At 36.6% G+C, this 25,000-nt stretch overlaps 2 protein-coding genes across 2 annotated transcripts in view; both read right to left on the bottom strand.

Annotated features, from left to right (window-relative positions):
* Window positions 1-210: 210 nt before the first annotated feature.
* LOC105035685 (PH, RCC1 and FYVE domains-containing protein 1) lies at window positions 211-16,307 on the bottom strand. Its single transcript, XM_010911333.3, is given in 13 exon segments — window positions 211-690; window positions 947-1,395; window positions 3,610-3,756; window positions 3,864-3,956; window positions 3,959-4,135; window positions 4,138-4,274; window positions 4,277-5,912; window positions 7,477-7,596; window positions 7,705-7,791; window positions 7,939-8,028; window positions 13,341-13,427; window positions 15,006-15,250; window positions 15,345-16,307. Coding segments are annotated over 12 exon segments (3,228 nt in total). The 5' UTR covers window positions 15,054-15,250; window positions 15,345-16,307; the 3' UTR covers window positions 211-533.
* A 1,014-nt stretch (window positions 16,308-17,321) lies between these two features.
* LOC105035684 (protein CHLOROPLAST J-LIKE DOMAIN 1, chloroplastic) overlaps window positions 17,322-25,000 on the bottom strand; it is a 13,805-nt gene continuing 6,126 nt past the window's right edge. Inside the window, exons 5-10 of the mRNA XM_010911331.4 lie at window positions 24,845-24,900; window positions 21,694-21,751; window positions 20,073-20,198; window positions 19,588-19,683; window positions 19,366-19,437; window positions 17,322-17,685 (exon numbers count right to left, since the gene is read on the bottom strand). Of these exons, the coding sequence (XP_010909633.1) occupies window positions 17,623-17,685; window positions 19,366-19,437; window positions 19,588-19,683; window positions 20,073-20,198; window positions 21,694-21,751; window positions 24,845-24,900 (471 nt within the window). The 3' untranslated portion in view covers window positions 17,322-17,622. The remainder of the gene's footprint in view (window positions 17,686-19,365; window positions 19,438-19,587; window positions 19,684-20,072; window positions 20,199-21,693; window positions 21,752-24,844; window positions 24,901-25,000) is intronic.

The raw sequence follows: 25,000 nt of genomic DNA, 5'->3' as shown, positions 1-25,000 counted from the left end.
CAATTAGACAACTAAGATTGTAGACATTATTTTTAGTTGCTTGGATCCATGTAGCATTTTCAATATAAATGCACTATTTGCAGAACAGAAGCCAAAAATAAAAAAAAGATTATAATGCAAAAGATTAAAGCCAAAAGGTAGAGAACCACGGACCCTAATCAGCTGTGGGGAACCAATAATTAGAAAGAATTCCACCTTGGAGTCGCGAGATAATTGAATTCAAGGCACTCTTCGGTTCACAAGCACAAGTGATCAGTATTTTCTGTACATGGAGGCAAGAACAATAGCAAATAAAAAAAATGGAGGAAGAAGAGGAAAATACAATGGAATTAAGAACAGAAGATTGACAATTACACGGCTAGCTTTTTTCTGGATTATATAATTCATTTCATTGCCCGCCTATTCGACAAATTATTATAGACTAAGAAGAAAAAGCCATCAACTTCACCCTATGAAAAGAAAGTCTTTCTTCTAGAAATTGGACTCGGTGACTCTCCTCATCAATGGTATTGTCGTTTAAGATTGCAGCAAATCTAGGCCTCAGATGATGTGACCCGTTCCTCCGCAGCAGGTTGTGCACTCATAGACTGTGAGGAAGAAGTATGAGCTGAATAATTATATTTTTTGAACACCCTCTCTTGATTTTCCTTCCACCACTCCTCAGCCTGCTGCTCAGCAAATCTTCGTTTGCTGCTCCAACAGTAACAAATGAGCAGAACTTTTTAGGTATACTTATCCGATGCACATAAATTGCGATTAAAATATATTTAGAAACTATATTCCGAATATGGATAAATAATTTTTAAATTTTCATATGCCGGATAAATAGAGAATATTTGAATAGATGATTGCAAAATAGAATACATGTTCGCTAAAAGAGAAGTGAGGAGGCATCTGTCTCCGTCACCTTTGAATGTGGGTTAATTGCGTTTGAGGAGGAGTATACCTGAACCGGACCTGCTTGAAAACTTTCGTACCATCTGGGAGCTGAACAAGAGTCACATAAACACCAGGCTCGAATTGCTCAGTCAGTTGTACCTCTCCATGGCTACCGTACCTCGGTGGAGAATTACCAGATGATCTTGAGCTTGTCTCAACACCGTGGGAAAGTGTAGCCTCCCTGGTAACAGCTAATCTATGTGGAGCATTGCCTTCAGTAGGATTTTGTAGTAGTTCTAATTCATCCCCGTGATTTTCCATCTTTGGGTCATGGACATCAACAACTCCTTCATTGGCAAGGTTTGATCGATCATGTTCTGAATAATCCATTGCCGAGGATGCGGAAAATTGAGACCCACGGCTTCTGTTACTTTTTAGCAATGATTCTGCTTCAATTTGTAAGGCTTGAAATTTGTCTTCAACCTCAGGAGGCAGTTTTCCTGCCATTTCCTTCAGCTTCATAGTAAAAGAAGCAGATAAGCAAGCGACATAATAGCAGAAGCCGGTTCTTCTCAAGCATAAAGAATATAAGGAACCCTCAGGTTGTTCGGTGTTGCTTCATTTGTTTAAGATAAAGAGAGAATTAGCCCACGAATAGCATTTCCCAGACAAATTTGAAAGTGACTGGAGTGAAAGTATTGTGGATGAAGGTTATATTCTCAGGACCCAAAAATAAAGGTCTGAATAAATCCTTAGGTGAACCCCATACCTGTCTTGTGAGATGCTTTCTTACTGGGTATCAGAATCTGGATATGGAAGCGGGTTTGAATTCTAATTCCTTGACATTTTCTCAGAGGTGGCTTTGAACCATAATGAGTCCAGAGTTGACTCCTACAAGGCTAGTTAGATTCAAATATCTCACATAAACCGACTCATTTTACATTTCTAGTGCTGATTGTGTAGTAGAAAGAGCAACAAGAGTTTAACATTACCAAAGTATGATCTAGACATCCTACTTCATATTCCTTTGCAAACGTTTTCTGGTTAAAATGCTTCATATTTTACTGGATCTACACCAAGATTACCAGAAGTAGTTGCAGAGGAGGCCAGAAACAGGTTAGAGTCAAACATTTTCCCCCTTGTTCGATGTTCCCGAGATGAGAAATGAGAGAACTTGAAATACTAAAATTCACACAAACATGAATGCTAATCAAGTTATATTTGGCATTCCAATCTACAATTGAGTTATAAATTAAGCTTCTACGTTCGAGCAAGGGAGAGAGGGCATGTCAGTAGGCTGAAGGGTGGTTTTATGGGGCATGTGTAGACCAGCAGCCAGTAAATGTAGGGAGAGATTGATACGACAGAAATTGGTTGTACCAGGAAGTGAACCAGCTCTACCGGCCAGTCTAGAGCAGTTTATACTGGTTCCATCTGTATTAGTGCCTTAAACTCGAAAGGAATACATAAAAGCATGTACTCTCATTTCCATACAATATGTAGGCTCTCAGAAAATCACTCTACTGGGTCTGAGTTTCAAAAGGCGTGTGCAAAATTGATTGTTTAATTAACATGTAAAATTCCTCTGGCATTTTGCTTCAATCATGTGGTAAATCAGGAGCAGTTCTAATGGTGTTTAGTTCCTAATTCTGTGCCTTATTTTATGGTAGCAAGCCTATTCTTCAGTTTTATTCAAAGAAATATATAATCATATGAAAGGTAATAATTCTAAAAGTAGAAAATTTAAACTATTCTTTTGCTTTATTCATAAACCAAAGCACGCATGTCAGATGTACATGTGCTTTAATTCTCAACCTACTTTTCTTTTCTTTAACCTTCTTTTGTTAATGATGCCAGACTTGTAATATGGAAATAAAAATCTAGACTCGCTACTTGCTAGATATGTCATCAAAAAACTGGAATAAGCGTTATTTTTTATCGTATTCTATTTTTCATATTGTCACTTCTAATATTATTTCCAGAACATTCAGACCCAAGTTTATGGCTTATCACCAGGAACTGACCTGGACTCAATATTCAATCACATTCGGTATGCCACCAAGTGCACGTATTTATATCCTGGAGTTGTTTGTTTCCACGTGGCTTACACTTGAACTAAATTTTCCCAGATGGAACTTTGCTATGTACTCCAATAAATCCCTTCAATGTGCCCAAACAGTAAGAATAAACATGACAATGGTTCTGGAATAAAAATTAAAGAAAGAAGATAGTGGACAATGATCACAATAAGATCTGTATCAATTATGCAATAATAGGATCCGTATCAATTATGCTTCTAAATTTTCAGACTGTAATAATCACATTTTTTAAATATATAATCCGAAAATTATTAAAGATAAAAGCATTGTTTCAAATCCAGTAGGACATCCCATGGGATACCAGGATGGGGTACTGTCTCATGTGTCGAGATAGAACTATCTTGTCATAGTCCCAAAATCCTGATCGGTGCATCCTAGAGCATCCTCTGTTCCAAGTTCATGACAGGGTAGGATGACAGCCCATCCCATTCCACAGAAAAAATGGGGACAGTCCCATGTATTGGATTTAAGACCTCGGATAGAGGTGTATAAATAGTAGGACATAAAAAATATCTTATATTCTAGAACATGAATTTGTAAGTAAGAAAAATAATAAGTTCTTGGTATCTTAAAAAAGATCATCAGAAACCAGAACAAAGCAGTTAGCTTGACAAAATGAAATGCAGGATACCTGCACTTGAAGAGAGTCAATAAACTCCATTGCAGCATTACACTTGGCAGACTCTTCTGCAGCCAGAGAATTAGCTCCTTTAGCCTTTTTTTCTGATTTCTGCAGTGCTGCATCTTGAATTTCACATTTATGTTTGAAATTATCAACCTACAAAACGGGCATGTATTGATCAAAGTCTCTTATCATTTAACAAGGGAAAGAATGGCAACACGGCACAGAATAAAAAATTAATAATGAAACAATTTAATGCATACCTGTGCTTGCAACTTTAAGACTTCCTGGTTCAATAGTTCATTAGTCCTTTTTAGGCTATCAATAATACTTTTAGAGAATAATGAAGTTGCAGAATGGGAGGACTTGGCTTCCGCGAGTACGGAGATGAGGGTATGGCATTGCCGGTAGGTGTTGGTGTTGATGCAGCAATTGGTCTCAAAGCAGTCTGAAGTGCACTCAGAGTGCTAGGAAAAGAAATATCTTTCAGTTGTGACAGGGGTTGAACTTGGGAAGCTCGGGTTAGAAAGGAGTGTCTGACTTCATTTCATTCTTGACTGATTTAACTTCAACAGATCTAACAGGTTCTGTAGTTGGTGACAAGAGAATCTTTGAAGTTCTGACTTCTCCCCTGTCTAGCCTCTCCCTACCGTCAACGGAGCCACGGGGAATTACATTCCTCTTCCTAATGCAGATGAATTACTTGCTTCTGATGCTTTGAGCTTCGAATAGCATGAATCACATACTCGATGAGGTTTGCCTGGTGTTGGTGCCAGTGCAGCTTTCAGCACTTTCTTGGAACTACAAGCATGGCAATGTACCAGGCCACAATTATAACAATTGTGTCTCTTTCTAGTAAACCCAAATGCTTGTCGACACCCCGAGCAGATAGACTGATCTGCACCAGATACCCATTTGTGAATGCAAATGCATGCTGTGAAATTTGAACCACAAGAAATACTTTTCACATGCCTATCTTTCAGTGCTTCAACAAGAGTAGGAGTTTTCTGATCTTCAACATCTCCGTGTCCCAATCTTCCATTAGCACCTCTTCCCCATGTATACACTTCACTTCGTGAAGTCAGCACAGCAACATGATAGGCTCCGCATGAAATCTCTTCAACCAACTCACCAACCAATCTACCTTGCACCAAGCAAGGCAGTTTTCCATCAGACTGCAGATTTCCCAGCTGGCCATAATTGGTACCACCCATTGTGAAAACACGTCCAGATGTGGTGAGGCCAACAGTAACAGTATGTCCGCAGGCTAGCTGATGGAAGTTGTAGTCAATAAGTGATGAGACGCAGGTGGGGATCAACCGTGCCTCTTTGTCGCCATGACCCAAACGATTTTTATCTCCATCACCCCAGGTAAATAGCTTTCTAGAAATAGCATTTACACCCGTCTGTCCCATTACCTCGACAAGGGCTGCAGTATGCCATATTCCACATGCAACCTTGACAGTTTTCAATCCACTCAAAGATTCAACTTCCTTAGGGTATGCAACACTTTTTCGATCACCATGGCCCAAAACACCAAATGTTCCATCACCAAATGTAAATAATTTTCCATTCGAAGTAACCAGTGCTGAATGCCATGTGCCGCATGCAACAGACAAGACTTGAAGTCCTTCTAGAGGGCCAGAAACTCTTTTAGGAATCCAGTGGCTGACATCGCTGCCTTGGCCAAGAAGTCCAGCATTATAGGCTCCATCCCCCCATGCAAACAAGTCACCAGAAGTAGATATAGCACAAGTATGGAACTCACCGCATGCAACATAGTCCACATTTGACACTGCCAAAGTTTCAACTAAACGAGGTCGACTCACATCTGTGTCAGTTCCATGTCCCAGCCGTCCACCAAATTCCTCACCCCAAGTAAATACCTCCCCTTGCCTTGTAACAAGAGCAGCATGTCTGAAACCGCAAGCAATCTGATGAACGTCCAAAACAACGTTCGACTCTAAAGGTTTTGGAAGTAAGACATCTGTTCTTTGACAGAAGGAACTTGTACGCCCATCTGATAAGGTCCCATCACTCCATATTTCTCCCCAGACATAAACATCACCTAAGGATTCAATATCATCTGGTCCAGAACCTTGACTGGAGCAACTTGGTGCACTGGAAATACTAAGTCGACAACCATCTGCCGTATTTGTTCTTATATGCATTTTTGCACCGTCTGATCCCACATCTGATCTTGCTGAATTAAAATAAGGCGCAAAAGTGCAAGAACTTGTGTCAAAACTACAGGAAGAAACCTCTACTGTTGCACCAAAAGGATGCGCATTCCGAACAGAATCTCCTCCATCCTAAGAATAAAAGATACATGAACTTATTTATGAACAATAAGATGAGTGCAATTTCAAACCTTAATAAGTTAATAGCCAACACATACGAGGTTATAAACAAAACGAAAGCAGGTAATAGCTTTCCCACAAATATGCACACAGATACAAATACATGCACATATAAGATACAGGTATTTTTTCTTGCACGATCAAAATATATTAATAATAAAAATGTCCAAGTCGTGGCCAATTCAGCATAAAAATAAGACAATATAATCAATGGTAAGTGAGATCAGGAGTACTTAAGTGTTTGGTTTAAAAGTTTATGGCTATGAGCAAGTTGAGAAGAAAACAAAGTTTTAATATGCATCCCACACAATTTAAAAAGCTGATAAGAAAATCCCCAAAATATAGCTGTTTGCACATTGTAAATTCCAAATTAATCACCTAGAATATACATGAAGCATGTTCGCTGCATGTGGGAGAAAAAGACAAGCTTCAAAGGAAAGCTGTCAGATAAATCCAAGAATATGCCATGCTTCATATTCATGTTGGTCAGTCTTAAACAGACTGCATCATACAATGCCAGCTATGGCAATAAATTATAAATTGGCAAGGAAAGATTCTTTGTAAATAGTAAAGATATAATTTAAAAACTTTTATTTCTTGAGTTATTAGGTTTGGTCAAATAGATGTGCTTTGAAAAGCACATCCAAACTAATCTTTCAGAATTCAGGCAAAAAATGTAATAACTTAATAGCGAATAACTCTATAAATATGCATAACACAACTTCATAAGAATACATAGAACTGAAAAACCACCAAAAAGTTTACATTGAAGATAAAAAGGCAAAATGGAAATTTACAAAACACTGTTACATATTAAAAAGATATCAAGTTATCAATGCCCCTTATTTTGTAGCACTATAATGAATTGATGATTAAGCTAGAACTCATTTTCCTTCGCATCATAAATCAAGCTTAATATGTCCAAGATGACAAAATATACTTGCAAGGCATTAAGAGAAAGAATAGCAAATACTTGATTATAAATCCTAGAATTATACTAAGTGTCTAGGTTTCCATGGTTTGAACACTGTCAAAACTTGTTGTGCAGTACTGCAGTGTATGGTTTTAATTTGCATGTGGGGTGATCAAAGCACAATGCATAATATTTTGAACCTTGCAGCAAATAAAAGGGTTGTTTGAAGGTTATTATAACCCTTTATAACCGTAAGGCTACAATATCCATTAGTTACTATGAATTCAAAATAGCAATGCGCAATCTGCATTTGAAGAACCATGTTGCATAGCTTAGAAAAAGGATAACATAGCAAGATTATGGATTTTCTTGCTGGCAGAAACAGAGAGCTCATCATATATTTTTGATGTCTAATATTATTCGAAGTAATAACTTAAGGAAACTCCAAATTATCAAATTACACTCCAGACATAAACAAAAGATCTAGGGTCTAATTAGTACAACCAGTCATTATTTGAAATGAAAATTTACCACCAAAACAAAACACTACGAATTATATGACTGCAAAATGGATTAGATGCAGCTAATACTTAAGGAACATACATCAGAAAATGAAAATGAATCACCAGGTACATCAGTCCTAGTACGTCTGTGTTGGCCTCTAGAGATCAAAGCTTGGAGGCCTGTAAACCAGAGCTCAACTTCAGCTTGGTCTTTGCAAATCTGTACACAAGGAAAATCTAAAAGTAAACATAATTCAAACATGGATTTCAGTTTCATGAGAAATAATTAACAGATATCATTTAAAAGGACAAAATTCTTTTGACTAACCAAATCTAGGGACCGTTCACCATTCTTGTAAATAAGAGAAAATGACAAATAATCTTTCTCGGGGCGTGCAAATCTCTTGAAAACGGCCTATAGAAAAGAAAATCAAGGAATAAACTTCCATCTATAACTGTAACTTGAACTTAGAATTATTGCATTATGCAGATTTGACTGCATTGTTTCAGAAATAAATCCAAAATAAAAATATCATCCAGTTCTTGACATGCTGCAACTTACAGTTCTCTGTCCGGGAATGATTTTCAAGACGGAAGCTAACTTAACGCTCTTTTCCTTTTTATGCGAAAACCAAATCAGTGTTGTTCCATCCTGTGATGGTATCAAGAAAGCCAATTAACATCGACTCCTTAATGGAATCTAAACACATGCGCACTAATTCTACTTGCAATTTAAATTCTAGAGAAATAATTCTGAAGTGGTATTTCTGCTAATAGCTTTTTAATCATGATAAGAGCATCGAAATCTCGAACATCGTGTGAGATGGAAAATAATTTTGGAAGATTCCAAACAAATTTGTAGCAATTGTATCATGTTACAGCTTAAGAAAACCTAGCATTGGGACGATGCAAACAACGCATATGGTACAGCAAAGTTACTTTCATGGCTATTCATGTTAATTTCTCATAAAGTACTCAAGAAAAGAATAAACAGAGCTCACCCTGAGGAATCATTTTTTACATGCAGAGAAACTATATTCCCAGAAATTGTAAACATGATGTCATACTTTTTCCTGTTTCTTTAAATATTAACGAGACATCCTAGAATAAATATCAGCAAAGACCAACAACAATAAAAAAAAAAAAATTAATGATGCTGAAAACTAGCCAATCCTCAATGCTTGAACTCAATAATCTAAAGGGACAGAAAAACTTCTTGCAACATGAGGACGTGATAATAGACTATGATGCTTATCCTGTTGACAAATTTCACAATCTAAATGCATTGCTGGCTCTAGAAAAGGAATCAAAAGTTTGAGAATTCCTAGAGAAGATGTCTGAATCTTGTATGCTGTTAATATGGAGAGAGACTTGACCACCATGCTACACCTACATAAGCATCACAATCTGTAACTGGGATAATATTATCCATTCACCTCACAACAACCACCAAGCTTCTTTGTGCCTTTAGATCCCAATAAAAAAAGGATGGGTGCAATGTTGAACATACTGGTTGATATCAAAGTTATGAAATTTTCAGGATATCAGGGGCAGAAGGCAGTGTTAAAGAAAAGATCAGGGGGAAAAAGGGATCCTTCCTCAAGGAGGCTTGCATCTCATCTATTACTCACAATAGATCTTATTACTTTCATAATCAAGGAAGCCGGAACCGGAACCAGTATCTATGCTGGCCAGCGGGTGGTATAAGCTGGTATGGATCTATATTGGACTGGACCAACGCAAACCGAAATAGAGGAGAAGAAGAAAACTGGGGAGGAGGAAAAGAGAGAGAGATAGAAAGAGAGGGGAGGAAAGAAGGAAAAGGAGGGAGGGAAAGCTGCCAGAGGGCCACCGGTTGGCCGCTGTGGCCACCGAACGGCATAGTCGACACCCATGGAGCCGCGGGTGTCAAATAGGGGCATGCCCCTATTTTATGGAGGTATTTTTTTTAAAAAAAAATGGGGATTACGTTGAAGCTAGCAACGGATTTGTCGACTTTACTTCAATTTTTTTTTTTTTAAAAAATAAAGATTATGTTGAAGCTGGAAATGGGATTAAAGTTGGCAAACCCATTGCTGGCTTCAACATAATCCCGATTTTTGAAAAAAAAATATATTAAGTGAAGCCGGCAAACCCATTGCTGGCTTCAACATAATCCCGATTTAAAAAAAAAAATCTCATGAAATAGGGGCACGCCCCTATTTCATGCTCGTGGCACTGTAGGTATCGATTACGCCATCCACGGCCATCGACGATCGTCCGATGGCCATTGACGATCATCCGGCATCCTCTGATGGCCTCTCCACTGGCTGCACATCCCTCCGATACTGACGCTCTCCCTCTCTCTCTTTTTCTCTTGTTTAAATGCCCTATCAAGTGACACCGAGTTGCAGAGGCCTTCGCGGCCTTCCAACGATCTTGGCGGGCTACTGTCGGCCTCCAGCGATGTCGTCCCATCTTTTCCTCCCCTCCTCTCTCTCTCCCTTCCTCTTTTTCCCTCTCTTTCGTCGGGTGTTTCGATTTATCCATCCGAACCATCCCAGTTTGCCGCTGATATGGTTTGGAACATTCGAAACCACGTAGTTCAGGATGGTTCGGCGAATGGTGTTCACAATCCTAGAGATCATTACAATATATTAATCAAGGTTCATCATCTCAAAATCGGAACCCATACCACTGCCATACTATTACAGTATTGGTATGACTAGTACCAGGCTAGTTCAGTGTACCTAATATTATTATACCCTCCATACCATATACCAATACAGTATAGCAACGGTACTGACCGGTGCAACAAATCTTAATTATTAATAGATTTGCTAAAATAATAGAAAAAAAAAAGATGTTCTAGTAGAAAATAGACATGCAATATTTGCAGTTAAGTAAAACTTCATTGATCTAATACTATATTGTAGCTACAAGCCTACGATAGCAGTATACAAGCATAAGTCATAGCTCCAAGAAGTGCCACTGCAAGCCTAGCCATGCATCACCAGGGCCGGCCCTGGGGCGGGTCGAACTGGATGACCGGCCCAGGCCCTAATTTTTTTGATTACCAAATAAATGATCCCAAACGTCTTTTTTTTTTCGTAAGCCAAATGTCTTTCTGATTCTCGAATAAATGATCCCAATCATCTTTTTGATCCCCTGACCTTCTCTCTCGCTTGCTTTCGATAGAGCCTTAGAATTCCTGCGGTGATTGCGGTACCGTGACGTCGGAGGAAAGCTTTGGATCTCATCTTAACTTAAAGGCCTTAATCTTCTAAAATTTTCCTCACAAAATTATTATCAAAAATCCCTTGATTTCTCTCTATTCATTGATGGTTCTTCCTTGCTTTGGGTACCAAAAATCAAATCAAAATTTCATCAAAAAGTCAGATAAATCTTTTCAATCCTCCTCCTTCAATCTGCTATGGATTTTTAAGCTTGAGTTTTTGCCGATTTATTGTCAGAAAAATCCTTGAAATCTCAATCGAGCAAGTTTTCCTATTTTTTTCTTTTTTTTTGATCTTTCCGGTGCCGTTGAGCCGCCACTGGTTATCGGAGCCTCTGGTTTGTCATCGTCGGGTACCGCCACTTCAGTTGTGGGCGGCATTGGCCAGGGAGGAGGATATCCCTTGTCTCAGGAACGAGGGGACAAAGAATTTCCTATTCCATTAAAGAAAAAAGAGGATGCGAGTCCTCAGTTTTACCATGGAAGAAGAAGAAGAGGAAGAAAAAAAGAAAAGAAAAAAAAGAAGAAAAAAGAGAAGAAAAGAAAACAGAAAAAGAAGAGAAGGCCCCATTTTTTCAATGATAATTAATGTTTAAAATATGTTAATTTTTAATAGAGAAGGCCCCTTTTTTTCATTTGGCCCTAGATTTAAAAAATATCAGGACTGGCCCTGTGCATCACCATTCTATTTATTCTATTAGGGCATCTAACCATAAGTGGACAGAAGATCAAACTAACCCTAATGACCATAATAAATATTCTACAGGATAAAACACTAAAATGTTTGCATTATTGATCAAGAAAAGATAAAGTGATTTAGGCTGTGCCAAGTCCATAGTACAAGGGTCAACTATAGAGTATATCTTCCTTGAGATGAAAAAACTTAAAAAGACAAGAGAGGTCTTCCATTATAATAGTGAAAAGATACAAGCAAAGTGGATAGCCTGGCTGAGACCCACCAGGAAGCAATAAACTTTTCTTTCACCAGGAACTCTATTGGTACATTAAATTTAATGGAGGTTTTTGTCCATTGAGTCCACTTGTCATTGGGAAGTCTTTGCCAAAGTAGAAGAATGAGAAAGCTCCATGCACATAATTTTTGATCCACAAGCCTTTCCAACATCGGAGTCAAACAAACTAGTACCATCAACAGTATCCTTTATTTAGCTAGAACTTCTGAAGCAGTTCACAAGATTCACAAATGTAAATTCTACTGTGACAATCTGTATGCCAAAAGTTTTGTAGTAAATTTGTGAACAAAGATGCAGAATGCTATAACCTTGTCTTTCCACCATGCCTCCTAAGGATCAACTGAATCATTATTTACCCAAAGCAGTTTTTCAAACAAAATCATAGATACTTTCTTTGATATATATATATATATATCTTGGGATCTATATTTTGAGTTAGACATTCATGTGATTTAGTAATATCCCTTATGAACCAACCACTCAAAATAATCGGTGTAAGGAATACAAAGGTGTACTGAAATGATTTTTGAAACATTCAGCAATAAATTTCCAATCAACAAGTTTGGTATTCCAATCCAAGATTCTCTTAATTGTGCTCTTCGACATTCTGTAAGTCAATTTCTTAATTAGGGATAGGAATCCTTAACTATTTAACCTATTCAACTCATTTGAACCTATTGTAGATCGTGTTAGACTACCTGTTTAGTAAAATGGTCAGGATCGGGTCTGGATTTTTTAACCATAAATAAACAGGTCAGGTTTGGGTGGATAGATTTTTGATCTATCTTGCATCAGATCTGACCTGATTGTCACCCCTATAATTAATCTAGTATATATGCAGACCTAATTTGATTGTAACCTAGTTGGCATGCTGACCTAATGTCATTGTAAAGTTGAACCTCATCCTGTCTTGAACTAAGAGATATGTATGTAGGATCATCAATAAGATGCAAGGAAGATGTAACTTGAGACTTGGTCGATCTCTAGAAGTTTTTCTTCACTCCAAAATAATAAGAAATGTGAGAAACACCTTGAATCCTTATTTTTCTCTTTCATAAAGAGTTTCCTTTTTTTCTCTACAGCTACTTCTCTTCTTTAAACTAAAAGATGGGGGAGGCTGTCAAAGTTCATAGGAATAGTGAAGCTCCAAGTTTTTTGCAAGCCATTTGGTAAAGAACCGAGGTCCAGAAAGGTCACAACAAGGAGAGAAGGTATGATTTTTCAATTCAATGATTGCTGAAATGCATCACCAACCTCCTGCAGCAATAACCAGAAGCTCTCATGTAAAGGTCCCAAACCACTAAAGCTTTGATACCATCATAACTAGAGAAATGTGGAAATTACATATCTCATTAGTGCGACACGTGCTCATAAGGTATGCTCATTTTCATGGTGAGTGTAAGTGGGAAAGATGAAGAGAAGACTAACTATAATGTTGAAGACCAGATACACAGAATAACAGAAAAGATATATGTTATGGCACATCTAAAAACTTAAAGAAAACTCGATTTCAAAATATGAATTTATCGAGAGCATTTAAGGCAATGGATCAAGTTCCAGTAAATCAACTGCACATGTTTACCACACCATCTATTCAAGGGGTTATCTAGCGACTAGATTAAAACCAAGAAAGTAAAAAATAAAATAAAATAATATAGAGGTGATCTTCATAGTCCCAATTTTTTAAAAAAGGAAAACTGGAATATATGCCATATATTTGAAAAGGCATGACCACTTAAATCATATTACTCTAAAACCCTGAAGAAAATTATTACTCACACTGGATAGTCTGAATTGACGAACTTTGGGCTTTCCTTTCCGACTATACTTGATTAATTGGCTACCTTTCTTTAAAGCAATAAGGGCCTTCAAAATAAAGAAAAATAGAGTAAGAATTGAAGATCAAAATCATCCATAAACCATGACAATTGACTTCTAACAATTACAAAAAGATGAGCAAACCATTTGGTGCCAACAAGATAAACAAGTTCAAGTTTACAAAAAGGCGCATGCAAAGCTTCCCAAGAAAAATAAAAAAATGGAAAATATGCTGGTGATCATGCATGAGTGCGATAGAGAACATCAATATAACTTTTCAGAAGAATATGGCTAGACACAAAGCAAGGTTGTGAGGGGAGGTCATAGTGTGTTTGAACTTGAAATACTAATGAAACCTCTCCATTATATAATACTCCACTCATTCTACATGTTATGTTAGAAAGGGATAAAGAAAGAGAGAACATCTAGCAGAAGTTGGTGAGTTCAGCAATTCATGAAGCACCACACCTAACAAAAAACCTACATCATTCCATAGCTTGACATTTTGCCACAACGCTTCATTAAAGCCAGCTGATGAAACCACAGACCAACCTGTACATAGTTATATTGGAAAAAATAACTTGACTGTAAGCATCTAAACGACACCACAGTTTTAATATTTCAACCAATGTTCTTCGTACTGCCCCATATCGGGTGATATGGGACACACCATACCATACTGGTATTATACCATCTCGTACCAATATAGCCGTACCGTACTGTAGTGCATACCGACACTATAGTGGGATTTCATCAGTATGGGGTCTGGTATCGAGATGGCGAACCTTGATTCAACTATGAATAAATTTGCCAACTTTGCCTCCATCTCATCATCATTATTATTAGAAAGCTAACATGCAAGCCAACTTGCAACCGCACTACTTTTGGTTTAGTCTATATACAGCAGATATTCTTTTAACATTCAAAGATGACAATTTCATTTCAACAAAAATTAGTTTCTAAGGCATACAAAAGGTAAGTGCTGCTTGGAAGTAAAAAAGCCTTAAGAATGTATGCAACTCATGCAAAATGTTCACATGTAATAAATAACATAAATTAGGTAAGATACTTTGATGGTAAATCCTACGACTTCAAATATATGATATATTAAGAAGTAATCTACGAGCTTGGATGGTACAGTGGATGAAAACACAAATCATAAGAACATGCACTTGTGTCATGAATATCAGCTTGAACCATAGTTTACTGCACCAATGTACTGCAATACAAGCCCATTAATACTGCTCATACATGACTAGTACCTTCTATATTAATTGTGCATGTGTCATACAAGAGCACACAATTTTCATGGATACCGGTTTCTTGGTCCATACTTGCTTTTATTTTAACTTTGAAGGTCAGCATTCAGCACATAACGTTCATTAATTCCTCTCTTGGTCCATAACCTATTTTTCTTTTGGTCCATAACAGACCCCGCATTGGCTCTGGTACCCACATGCGGCATGGAGTTACCACATGGACATCATCATTGTCAGCCAACTTGCAATGATCATTGTCAATACCATCACGCATTTGATTGCCAAATCCGCGAATCACAGACTAGAAAGATGCAAACATCCACCAAAGAAAACAAACAATTCAAAGTGTGCACGGAGACGGAGAGACCTGCTCGAGATCACGATCAGGATTCCCATAATTAGGTAGATCGGCCATTCCATCTGAGAGAGCTCTTGGGTGGGGCCCACCAGAAAAGCATCAGGCAAGCGGGCAGAGAGTCCGGCAACCCCGTCTCCATGGATCATGAGGACAATGATGATGAGGATGATCACAAGGATGACGATAATGATGATGATGCGCCTCCCCTATGCCAAGGCCTATCATCAATTCTCCAATGACGATCAGATCCGAACCTGATGAATCCGAATTCCGAGCGAGTCATCATTTCTTTCACCTCGATTTAAACAAGAAGAAGAAGAAGAAGAAGGAAGTAACGGATGCACTCACGAGGAGGTATGGATCCGGGAAGCCCCCCTTGTACGCATTCGAGTTTGAATGCTTCTTCTCAGAAACGAAACGGAGCCGTATCTGCGCTCTGACAAAATCGCAAACAGAAGGAAGGAGGAAAATTGATATTTACGGGACAAGGAAAAGAAATTAATTATTACGACGGGAAACAACAATAAATTCATGGCTTGTTATTTGGATAGCGTTTTTCCTTTTTGTCGCGGGAAAGTTGGCGCAGCTGCGCTTCGTCGCCTGACACGTTTAAAGCATCGAGGGATGGGGGCCGACCCCATGCAAAGCGGGATGCAGGAGACACAGCTACTATGATTTCATGTTCGGCAAACGGTGTCTCAAATGGCATATGATACGAGGTAAACAGCCAAAGAGCACGAAACTGTGTTCTATTACACACAATACAGCCAAGCATACACCGTCCATGCAATACCGCCCAACAGACATGTCAATGGCATACAACAGTATGAACTTGGCACTGCCTGGCTCCATCACATACAGGATGTTAAGAAATTCCCCCCTAGGACAATAGATTCCACTCCATGTCTCAATAGCCAGCCTATAGTTCTCCATGTCAGATACTGCTTGAGGACCAAATAAGCAAGCATTGCAAAAGAACCAGGTAATTCGTACGTTACTAAATCACTTTTCCTCAAGTAAATGATTGCTATAGCCATAATCCTGCGTTCTGGTTATTTGGTGTCCACCTAATTCGCTCCTATCATGGACAACCCTACTTCTCTAATGCTGCCACAAGTTCTCTTTTAATCCTTCAACACAGCTTTCACCCATCTCACATTCAGATCGAATCCTAACTCTTCTGTTTCACCTTCTACCCAGACTTAAATATGAAACAGACCACCAACATTTTTTTTTTTTTTTTTTTGTATAAAAAATAGAATGAGAGAGGAGAAGGGAAGGTTGTCCAACGTAGCAACCTCCTCTGAACGTAATCATGAAAGCTCCTATTCCACAAAGTGAATGTTCGATAAAAGGAAAAGTGCGTATCCCCTCCCCTCTCGGGCACAGCCGAAGCCAGAGACAACCAACATTCCTCAACGTCCAACAGGACTGACATATCACATTCCTCCACAGCAGGGCCAATCTATTTGAGAATGGAATGATCTACTGCCTCTAATCATACAAGGTAAATACTCATCCAGACATGAACATAATTTTATGACAACTCAAGGGCTAACAGGAAGCAAATGACAAGAAGCTTAAAAAGGTATAGATGTTTGTTGTGAGGTTTTAGAATGACAGGATTCATAAATAAATTTTATTATTTTTTATAAAATTAATAAAATATGATCCGATCTACCAATCCAATCCATATTAGATCTATCGTAAACAAATTTAGATTTAAACTAAATAGATTCAAATCGTAAATAAATCGATTCATTTAATTTATTTAATAAATGAATCGAATATGAAAATTTTAGATATTTGACTTGTTTAACCTATTTAATATTCAGATCGAATTGAATCAGATAACCCATTTAATCTGTTTAACCTATTTTTAATCTATTTAACTTGATCGGTTTAACCTGTTTAATCCATTTAAAACCTGTTTAAAATTTATTTAATCTGTTTCTGACCCATTTAACTCAATTTATTTAATCTATTTAATCTAATTTAATTTATTTAATAAACAAATTAAACGGATCGATTCAAATTATCTATTTAATAAATAGATCGAATTCAGATTTGAATTTTTGATCCATTTAATAAACAAATCAAGTTCGAATTGATCAATTTTGAATCCGATTCGTCTATGATCCGACCTATTTATAATCCAACCTGATCCGATTGCCACTCCTAACTTTCTGGCTGTTGTTGGATTCGCTTTTTGCTCTTCCCCAGTAGCATGAAGCTCGATGAAGACAAGTTCCATGACAGCTTCATGATAACCGCAGCTTGCACAATTATTGCGAGGGGTTTTATGATCACTTACGCATGCAAGAATTACCGACAAGACATCACCTGTCATCAAAAGATTAGTGCTGCAGAGTTTGCCGGCTACAGAAATAGCCACTCCAACACTAAACCACAATATTTCCACGCAAGGAAAGGCCAAACAAGCGCATCCGAATGAGATCAAACTCAGCTACAGCATATAAGAGTACAGCCTAAACTCAAAAAACAGGCAGCCACCTAGGGAAGGTGCCTTTTTCTATACATAAGAACAGACATGGGACTAAGAATAGCTCTCAATTTTGACAACATGCTAAGCTTCAATGGCCTGCAGAACACCTGACAATAGCTATCATCGGTAGTATGATGCCATGATGTAGAGCAAGATGGATGTTGCTATCGTAACAAACAGCTCCTGTTGAGCCAAACAAAACACCATCAGGGCAGCTGAGTTATACGAGCACTAAATGCATATGAATATAGCAGAATTAAGCATGAAGTTCTGCATATTGAGGATCATATACTATGTATATGATTACTTACACTTGATAATAATCATGATAATGATCGTTAGGGTTTAGGACTTCTATGATGACTTAAAGAGTCTCCAATCAGATTTCATGATAGATACCTTGGTCTCCTTTTAGTTGTATTTTGGACCACCGAACTCATATGCTTGCTTTCATGTCTTGATTTTTAAGCTCGGAGAATTGATATTTCATCACTGAACACTAGCTCATGGTTTAATCACTTTATGCAGTACGATAGTTCATACTTGGTAGTAGTACCATAATAGTTATTTCATACTAGCTTATTATCTTATTATATTCGACATTTTGATATTTCTCATGCCATGTCTTTGCTTCTTCTATTTGTATTTATGCTTATAAATTGATAATTCATTATTAGATGTGCCTATGCTCATTCATTCATTATTATATATGTATGCTAATATTTTTGTGCCTCACTTCATCCAGGCACAGACCTTGCATTGTGCATTATGCGTTGTGCTTAGGCTCCAAGAATCCATGGTGCCTTGAGCCTTCGACAATGCAGTTTCTACCATCTAGTCCAACTATCAATTTTTACCTAATAAGAATTTGCAGGTTTCACATCCCTTTCACAAAAATTCACCTTTCAGACGGTATAACTTTTCCATGAGAATTTTGCCACCTTAATTTTGTCTCTTATATTAAATATTCTTCTCTTCCTGATGCTAGTGAACACATGCATTTTTGCAAGACAAAGGTCTGTGGCTAAGCATCTCCTAGCATTACCTCAGGATCTCTACTTGCCATCCTTTCATCTATTTTTAGGACAAATAATCTACAGATACACATATTATCCAATATTGGAAGACAAATTAATTATCTTGCTTAGACTTGTTATTGCTGTATCATAAGATATGGGAAACTCAAATTGATAAAACATCCCATTATCTTCATCTTCTTAAGTCCAATCCATCACTTTCCCTCTACCACTCCTTACTATCGAAATCATCAATTCTTTTACCCCTCTAGAAATCCATGCACTGATCCATCCATCGCTTTTCTAAAAATGTTTGCATCTGCATGCGTAAGCAGTGTGTGCATGCACTTGTGCAATGTCTATCTATCTGTCCACTTATGATGATTAAGTAGATAGCATCCCGCATATCATATCATATTCTTGTCTGAATTTGGAGCACAACCTGATCCAATCCATAGACAGGCCTAATCCTGGTAGCTTGTATAAATCAGGCATATTTGATCTGGTAAAACTATGTGCATATATGCAATAAAAAGAAATATCTAGGCCCTGTTTGATATTGCTTTGTTTTCAGTTTCTGTTTTTTAAAAACCCAAGAAGAAAATCAACTAGACCACATAACATGTAAGACAATACCACTTTGTTTTTCTAAATTTGTTTGTAAAGTCTTTAGCTCTTTTGGTGGCAATGATTTATTGCTTTCAAAAAAGTGAAATAAAAGCAATGAATAGCAGAAGTTTTGTGGAAATTATATCTCCAACATCAATCTTCATGTGGTATTTCACAGATTCATAGAGAACCTAAATCACAGACAATAGTGATACAAAACAGGCCCTCAAGCAATTACCTGGTTATTGTAAAGAAAGACAGGAATGTAATGACCTAGAAACTCGATCAGGTTAAGTAGGCCAGTATAACCCTGCACCACCATCAGTGGATCAAATCAAATAAGATGAATGAAAACCAAACTAGAAAAAGGAAAACCAATGAGTGTGAATTTACTTTTCTTGGAATGTAATTAAGCATCAATATACAAAAAAAGCAACAAAAATATTTGTCATTCACATACCAAAGATGAAACAGCTATACACCCAAAAACCAGTGAAAGAGACCGAAGTAGTCGCTTTCCCATACGTAATGCCCTACCTTCATCCTCACCATCCTCCTGCAGCATAGAGCCATTTATGCTGGTAAATTCAATTACAATTAGCTTGATTGTATAACCATAAGCTTTCTATTTTCTAGGTGCATATAAAAAAGAAAGTAAAAGTTTTAGTACTAACCAACAAATAACTGTTGTTATATAAACTTATACTGCATATACTGGCAAATCAGGGGGACAAATTTGTTTAACCAATTGACAGTAATCCATATATGATAAGTTCTTCAATCTTGTGAATCTCAGTCTAATGTGTATCAATCAACAGCTTATGATGGACAAAACCAAAAGTCCTTAACAGGGACATCCTCGACCTAATGTATATTGACAAATGACTCATCAAAAACAAATCAAAGCTCTAACAGGTCCCACATTACTGGTTTTGTATCACTCACAGTAAAAGTTGGAGATACTGCTGGCTCAAAAGATTTCAATTTCTCAAATATTCGGTAGAAAAAAATGAAAGCTAGAAACTGCAGAGGCTTCCATTCAGCACTGCGTTTGATAAAAATCCAAACCGTCTGCAGAATGCATAGAGAAGAATAAATTGTTAGTTAACAGATATGTACCAGATTTTGCTCATATCAAATGAGAAAAATGATCTACAAACATATTCTACCAATTAAAAAAAAAAAATGAAACCTAAAATCATTATCTATAGATGAAAAATATTTTAGGTTCTACAGCTGCTTGGTCATTCACATGAAGTTATATTTATCAATGTCTTCATCTGCAGACCATTAGATGAACTATTGATGAAGTGCCAGTTGAATTTCATGGTAAAAGATGAAGTCTTGATCCCATCATGTGAAAGAAGTAAAAGGATTTATACTGCAAACTCACTTTAATACATAAAAGTTAGAAACAAAGCAACATTAAACTGTATCACCGAAGATAAACATGATCACAATAGCAATTGACATGCAGTAAATGACGAATTGGTAGCTGGTTCATGGTTGAAATCGAAGAACATGACATGATGCCCACTACTAAGCTTCCCAAGAACAGGTTGAACTTATTATATTAGACCCAAAAAGAACCAGATTCAATGGAGTTGCAGGGTAAAATATAACTCAGTTAGTCAGATTTCTACAGGTAGCATTGGTAGATATAGGTTTCAAAAGGACAAGAAAGTGTAACAAAAATAGAGATGTGTCAAGAAGTAATTGCATGAAATTATTTGATTATCCCCTGATAATGACAAAATTGAGAAAAGAGTACTCTTTTCTCTGGCAGCTGTCCAAAAGCAATGCCCAGTAAAATAAACTCAATGGTACTACAAAGCAATCTATGTCCAATGATGCTGAATAAATGTAACTAAATAGAACCAAAAAGTTGTCTATGTACATCCATACAAGTGTTTTGAAGGCATGATGGAACAAATAGCAATAAAAAACATATGACAAAGACATGATATAAAATCGTAAACATATTTTCCACTGTAAAACATAGTAGTTTTCTTCATCTGACTGAAGATTCCTGAATCATTTTTTTCAACTGCTAGCATGATTGATGCAACTGCTGAAATTTGATTATAATGCAAAATGGAAAATCAGCCATGGCGAGAAAGAATTTAGATTGCCAAAAACAAAGAAAAGGATTCACATTCACTCGAACAAAAATTAAATATATTATATAGAAGTGTGTTATAACTTATATATGATAGATAGCAGTTGTAGGCTGTTATTTGATATTTTAATTTCACATCAGCTCTCAATCTGCAAATCTTGCAAAATTGACCACAAAAGAGGAAACATATTTATGTATTTTTTGCAGGGACAAAGTGTGTCATGCAACCCAGTCCTAGGTGCTGGTATTGATCTCGCACAGGCCAATGATGAAATGAAACAGTAATAACTGCTAACCCCTCATCTTTATGAGTAAAAACATCAGTGAAAAGCCAATGAACAATAACATCCAATTATTATACAATTATCAATCTTATCCCAGGAAAAAAAAAAATTAAAACAATATATAACTAGAAAATCCTATTTTTACAAATTCAGAAAATCTTACAAATACTGCAGATATTGCCATATTTATGCGCATGTCTTTTACACTAGACCTGGAATACCTGCATACCAATGATACCAATAATATATGTATAAAACTGTTCAGGCATAAAAGGGGGCAACTTCAATTTTCTTAGGAGAACTAACAAAACTAAAAGCATAAGCATGTAGGAGTACAATAGACCACTAATACCCAGAACATGAATTTTTCAGATTGCAAGAATGCCACCATGTATAAAAACTAGTAATCATAATAGATTAAATTACTCCTTGCAATCTCTTTGGAAGAAGATAATCACACATTGTATTAGTATATACCATACATAAACGTGACAGTTTTGAAAGCAGGGAATATTCCTTCTTGATTCCATCTACTATTTATTCCAAGAATACCCCTATTGTTTACCTTACAGAATACATTAATTATCCTTCTAATTTCCCTCCCATGACAAGCACTCTCTCTCCTTTTCCAATAAAATTGCTACCAAACAGACTGGACCGCTAAATATATTGGACTCTAGCGCTTTCACTTCTCACTTCAATTCAACGTGCATTGCATGTGCCCAGTTGCCAGTATATACACAGACATGTCTACATATATTGTTAGTACTTGTGACTATAAGATACAACAACTCTTAGCCCTGTTGCTTAGCTTCATTGTTCTATGGATGCTCATAAGGAGAAAATAAATTATCCAAGCCTTAAGGTTATCAAAGAAATTAAAAAAAAAAAAAATAGTGACATAGAGCGAGAGAAAAATGAAGAAGTTTCTTTCTGCTGAGAGAGCATTAAAAAGAAAGATGTAATCACCAATATGAAGTATAGAGTTGACTGGTTCTTGAAACTTCTCCTATGCTTGAGCAAACTATATGTGTGTGTGTGTGTGTGACAGTTCTGAAATCAGGAAATATTCTTTCTTGATTCCGACTGTCGATTTTATAGCAAAAATAACCTCCTACCTATCCTAAAAATTATGATAATGATCCCACTAACTTTCTAACTCACATATGCTTTTTCCCCTTGTTTTCCAACCAAATCGACCCCTTTCATAAAACTCTGAAATGGAATAGACTCCATCTCTTTGACTCCCATATAGATTGGATTCTTTATTCGACTTCTAAACAGATTGAACTTTATCACATTCTCTTCTCTTTTCCCTCCAAATGTGCATTGCACATGCCCGCTTGATGGTAGTTTATGATAAGAAAGTTAGGATGTAGAACCTACAGTAAGACTATGACTATGATAATTGTAAACTCAAGGGTTTCATCCAAACCAGTTTACCTAGCTTTAAGAATAGTGTATACTTTGTAGTCAACTATTTCTATCGAAAACATAGTTCCAACATAAACAGGATCTTTAAATCTTTTTCTGCCATCTAGACATCCAGCTCTCTCCTCCCAAACTGCTCAAAACCAAAGAGCCAGGTCCCAAGTACCATCTTTATTTTCTGTAGTAGCAAAACTAGAACCTCTTCATTGGTTCTCTGCTACTTCATTTCCACTGAGGGCTCTCTGAATGTAACTTGATACTATGTTCATACCTTTTTTCACACATCAAGCTCAACATCTTCATTGATATCATGTTTATCATGTGACTGCCATAATGCCCAGAATTCTGATTTGTAAGGGAAGCATGTACACATTATTGAAGTAATGTCAAGAATGATGACAACAACAATAGAACTCTTCTGATCCAACGAAATAAGAGAACACTAACTTTCTAAACCTATTAGAGTTCATATCAAGCAATTCAGCATTTTAGCACACTCAAACAACTTTATTAAGTGTTCCATTTCACATATATATAGGTTTTGTTCATTTTTTTTGTATGAAGATTTCTTTGTTTTGTCAATCATCATAATTATTAGTTTTAGCTTTTAGAGAGAGGAAAGAAAAATGTAGTAACTTTATTTCAAGATATATTACATATGAATAACTTTAAACTGCTAGGGGATTCAAGAAATATCCTGTGTGCATTGCAAATCTAGACAAAGACATCACAGTTTTAAAAATCGAAATGTCTAATCAATCCAACTCATTATAAATTGAATAGAACGATCACTATGGAATAGCCAGATTTATAGGGAAGAACAATGACTAAAACAAAATGCCCATTAATCAGTTTTTAAATTGGCTTATCTTTGTGCCAAGACTTCAATTTGGTTGCACTAAAGAATGACAGGAGCAATTTTCAGATCCTCCAGAAATAAAGCTAGCATTTGAGATGGTCATTCCATATGCTGAGAAAGATGCATTACATAAAACATCTTATTTGCAACTTATTATTGACTAAGGTAATAACTTCCCTAACTCTTAATTCTAATCATGATTATCATGATTGCAGCTCGCATCTAGAAAATGCCTCTCATGTTTCAGACTCTTTTATGCACATCGTTATTATCAATTACTCTTCTAGTCATTACATTTCGAAACAACATCAATTCTTTTTGTAAAAGCAATAATTTCTTAATTGGATCTTTTTTCTTTGGTGAGATTAAATAGTTGAATGAAAAAAGAAGTATTTTTAAAAGCACTTCTTTTTTTCATTTCGAAATTATTATGAATATCAATTGAGTCAGCTTTTGGATTGCCGGAGATCATATGATTAGTTCGGGGATTACCTTTTTAACCATAGGCATTCTTTGTGGAGCAGTATGGGTTAATGAAGCATGTGAATTGGTTCATTAACCAGAGTGCAAGATACAAGCTGAAATCAAGAGATTTAGAATTCTGAAAGAATGATAGCCAGGATTCCAGAGAAATATTTGCTAATATGCAATTAACAGTGGGGAATATTTGAGCGAATTCTCTGGAAGAAAATGAAAGACCAAATCTATCTGCTCCATATATCTCTCTTTAGCATAATCTACATTACAAACAAAAAAATTATGAGCAGAACTCCTACAAAAGAATAAATCATCAAGATTTGTATTCATCAATCATTTTTACAACTTAGCAGGTCAACCAATGAATTGCAACTAATTATTAATTTATAAATTAGTTCATTATGCAGCAAATATCATCGGTGTAGAACGGACATAGATGAAATAATCAGAATGAGACCATAGCATTTAAATAACTTATCTACCTCTTTAACACTCGGAATGAGTAAATAAGAAATTTTCCTAATGTTACACATAAAGAAAAGAATACCTAGGTCCCCATGGAACGATAGGTTGCTTATCAGCATACTTAATATCCTTTGACACCTGCATAATTGAATACCTATTAAACATATATATGGGGGAAATTGTAAACATAGGCAATTAAACAATTGCCATATCCCTGTCAATTTATTAACAATCGCTA

Source organism: Elaeis guineensis, chromosome 4 (assembly GCF_000442705.2).
Source record: "Elaeis guineensis isolate ETL-2024a chromosome 4, EG11, whole genome shotgun sequence".
Classification (NCBI taxonomy): Eukaryota; Viridiplantae; Streptophyta; class Magnoliopsida; order Arecales; family Arecaceae; genus Elaeis; species Elaeis guineensis.
This window is presented reverse-complemented; position numbering and strand designations above follow the sequence as displayed.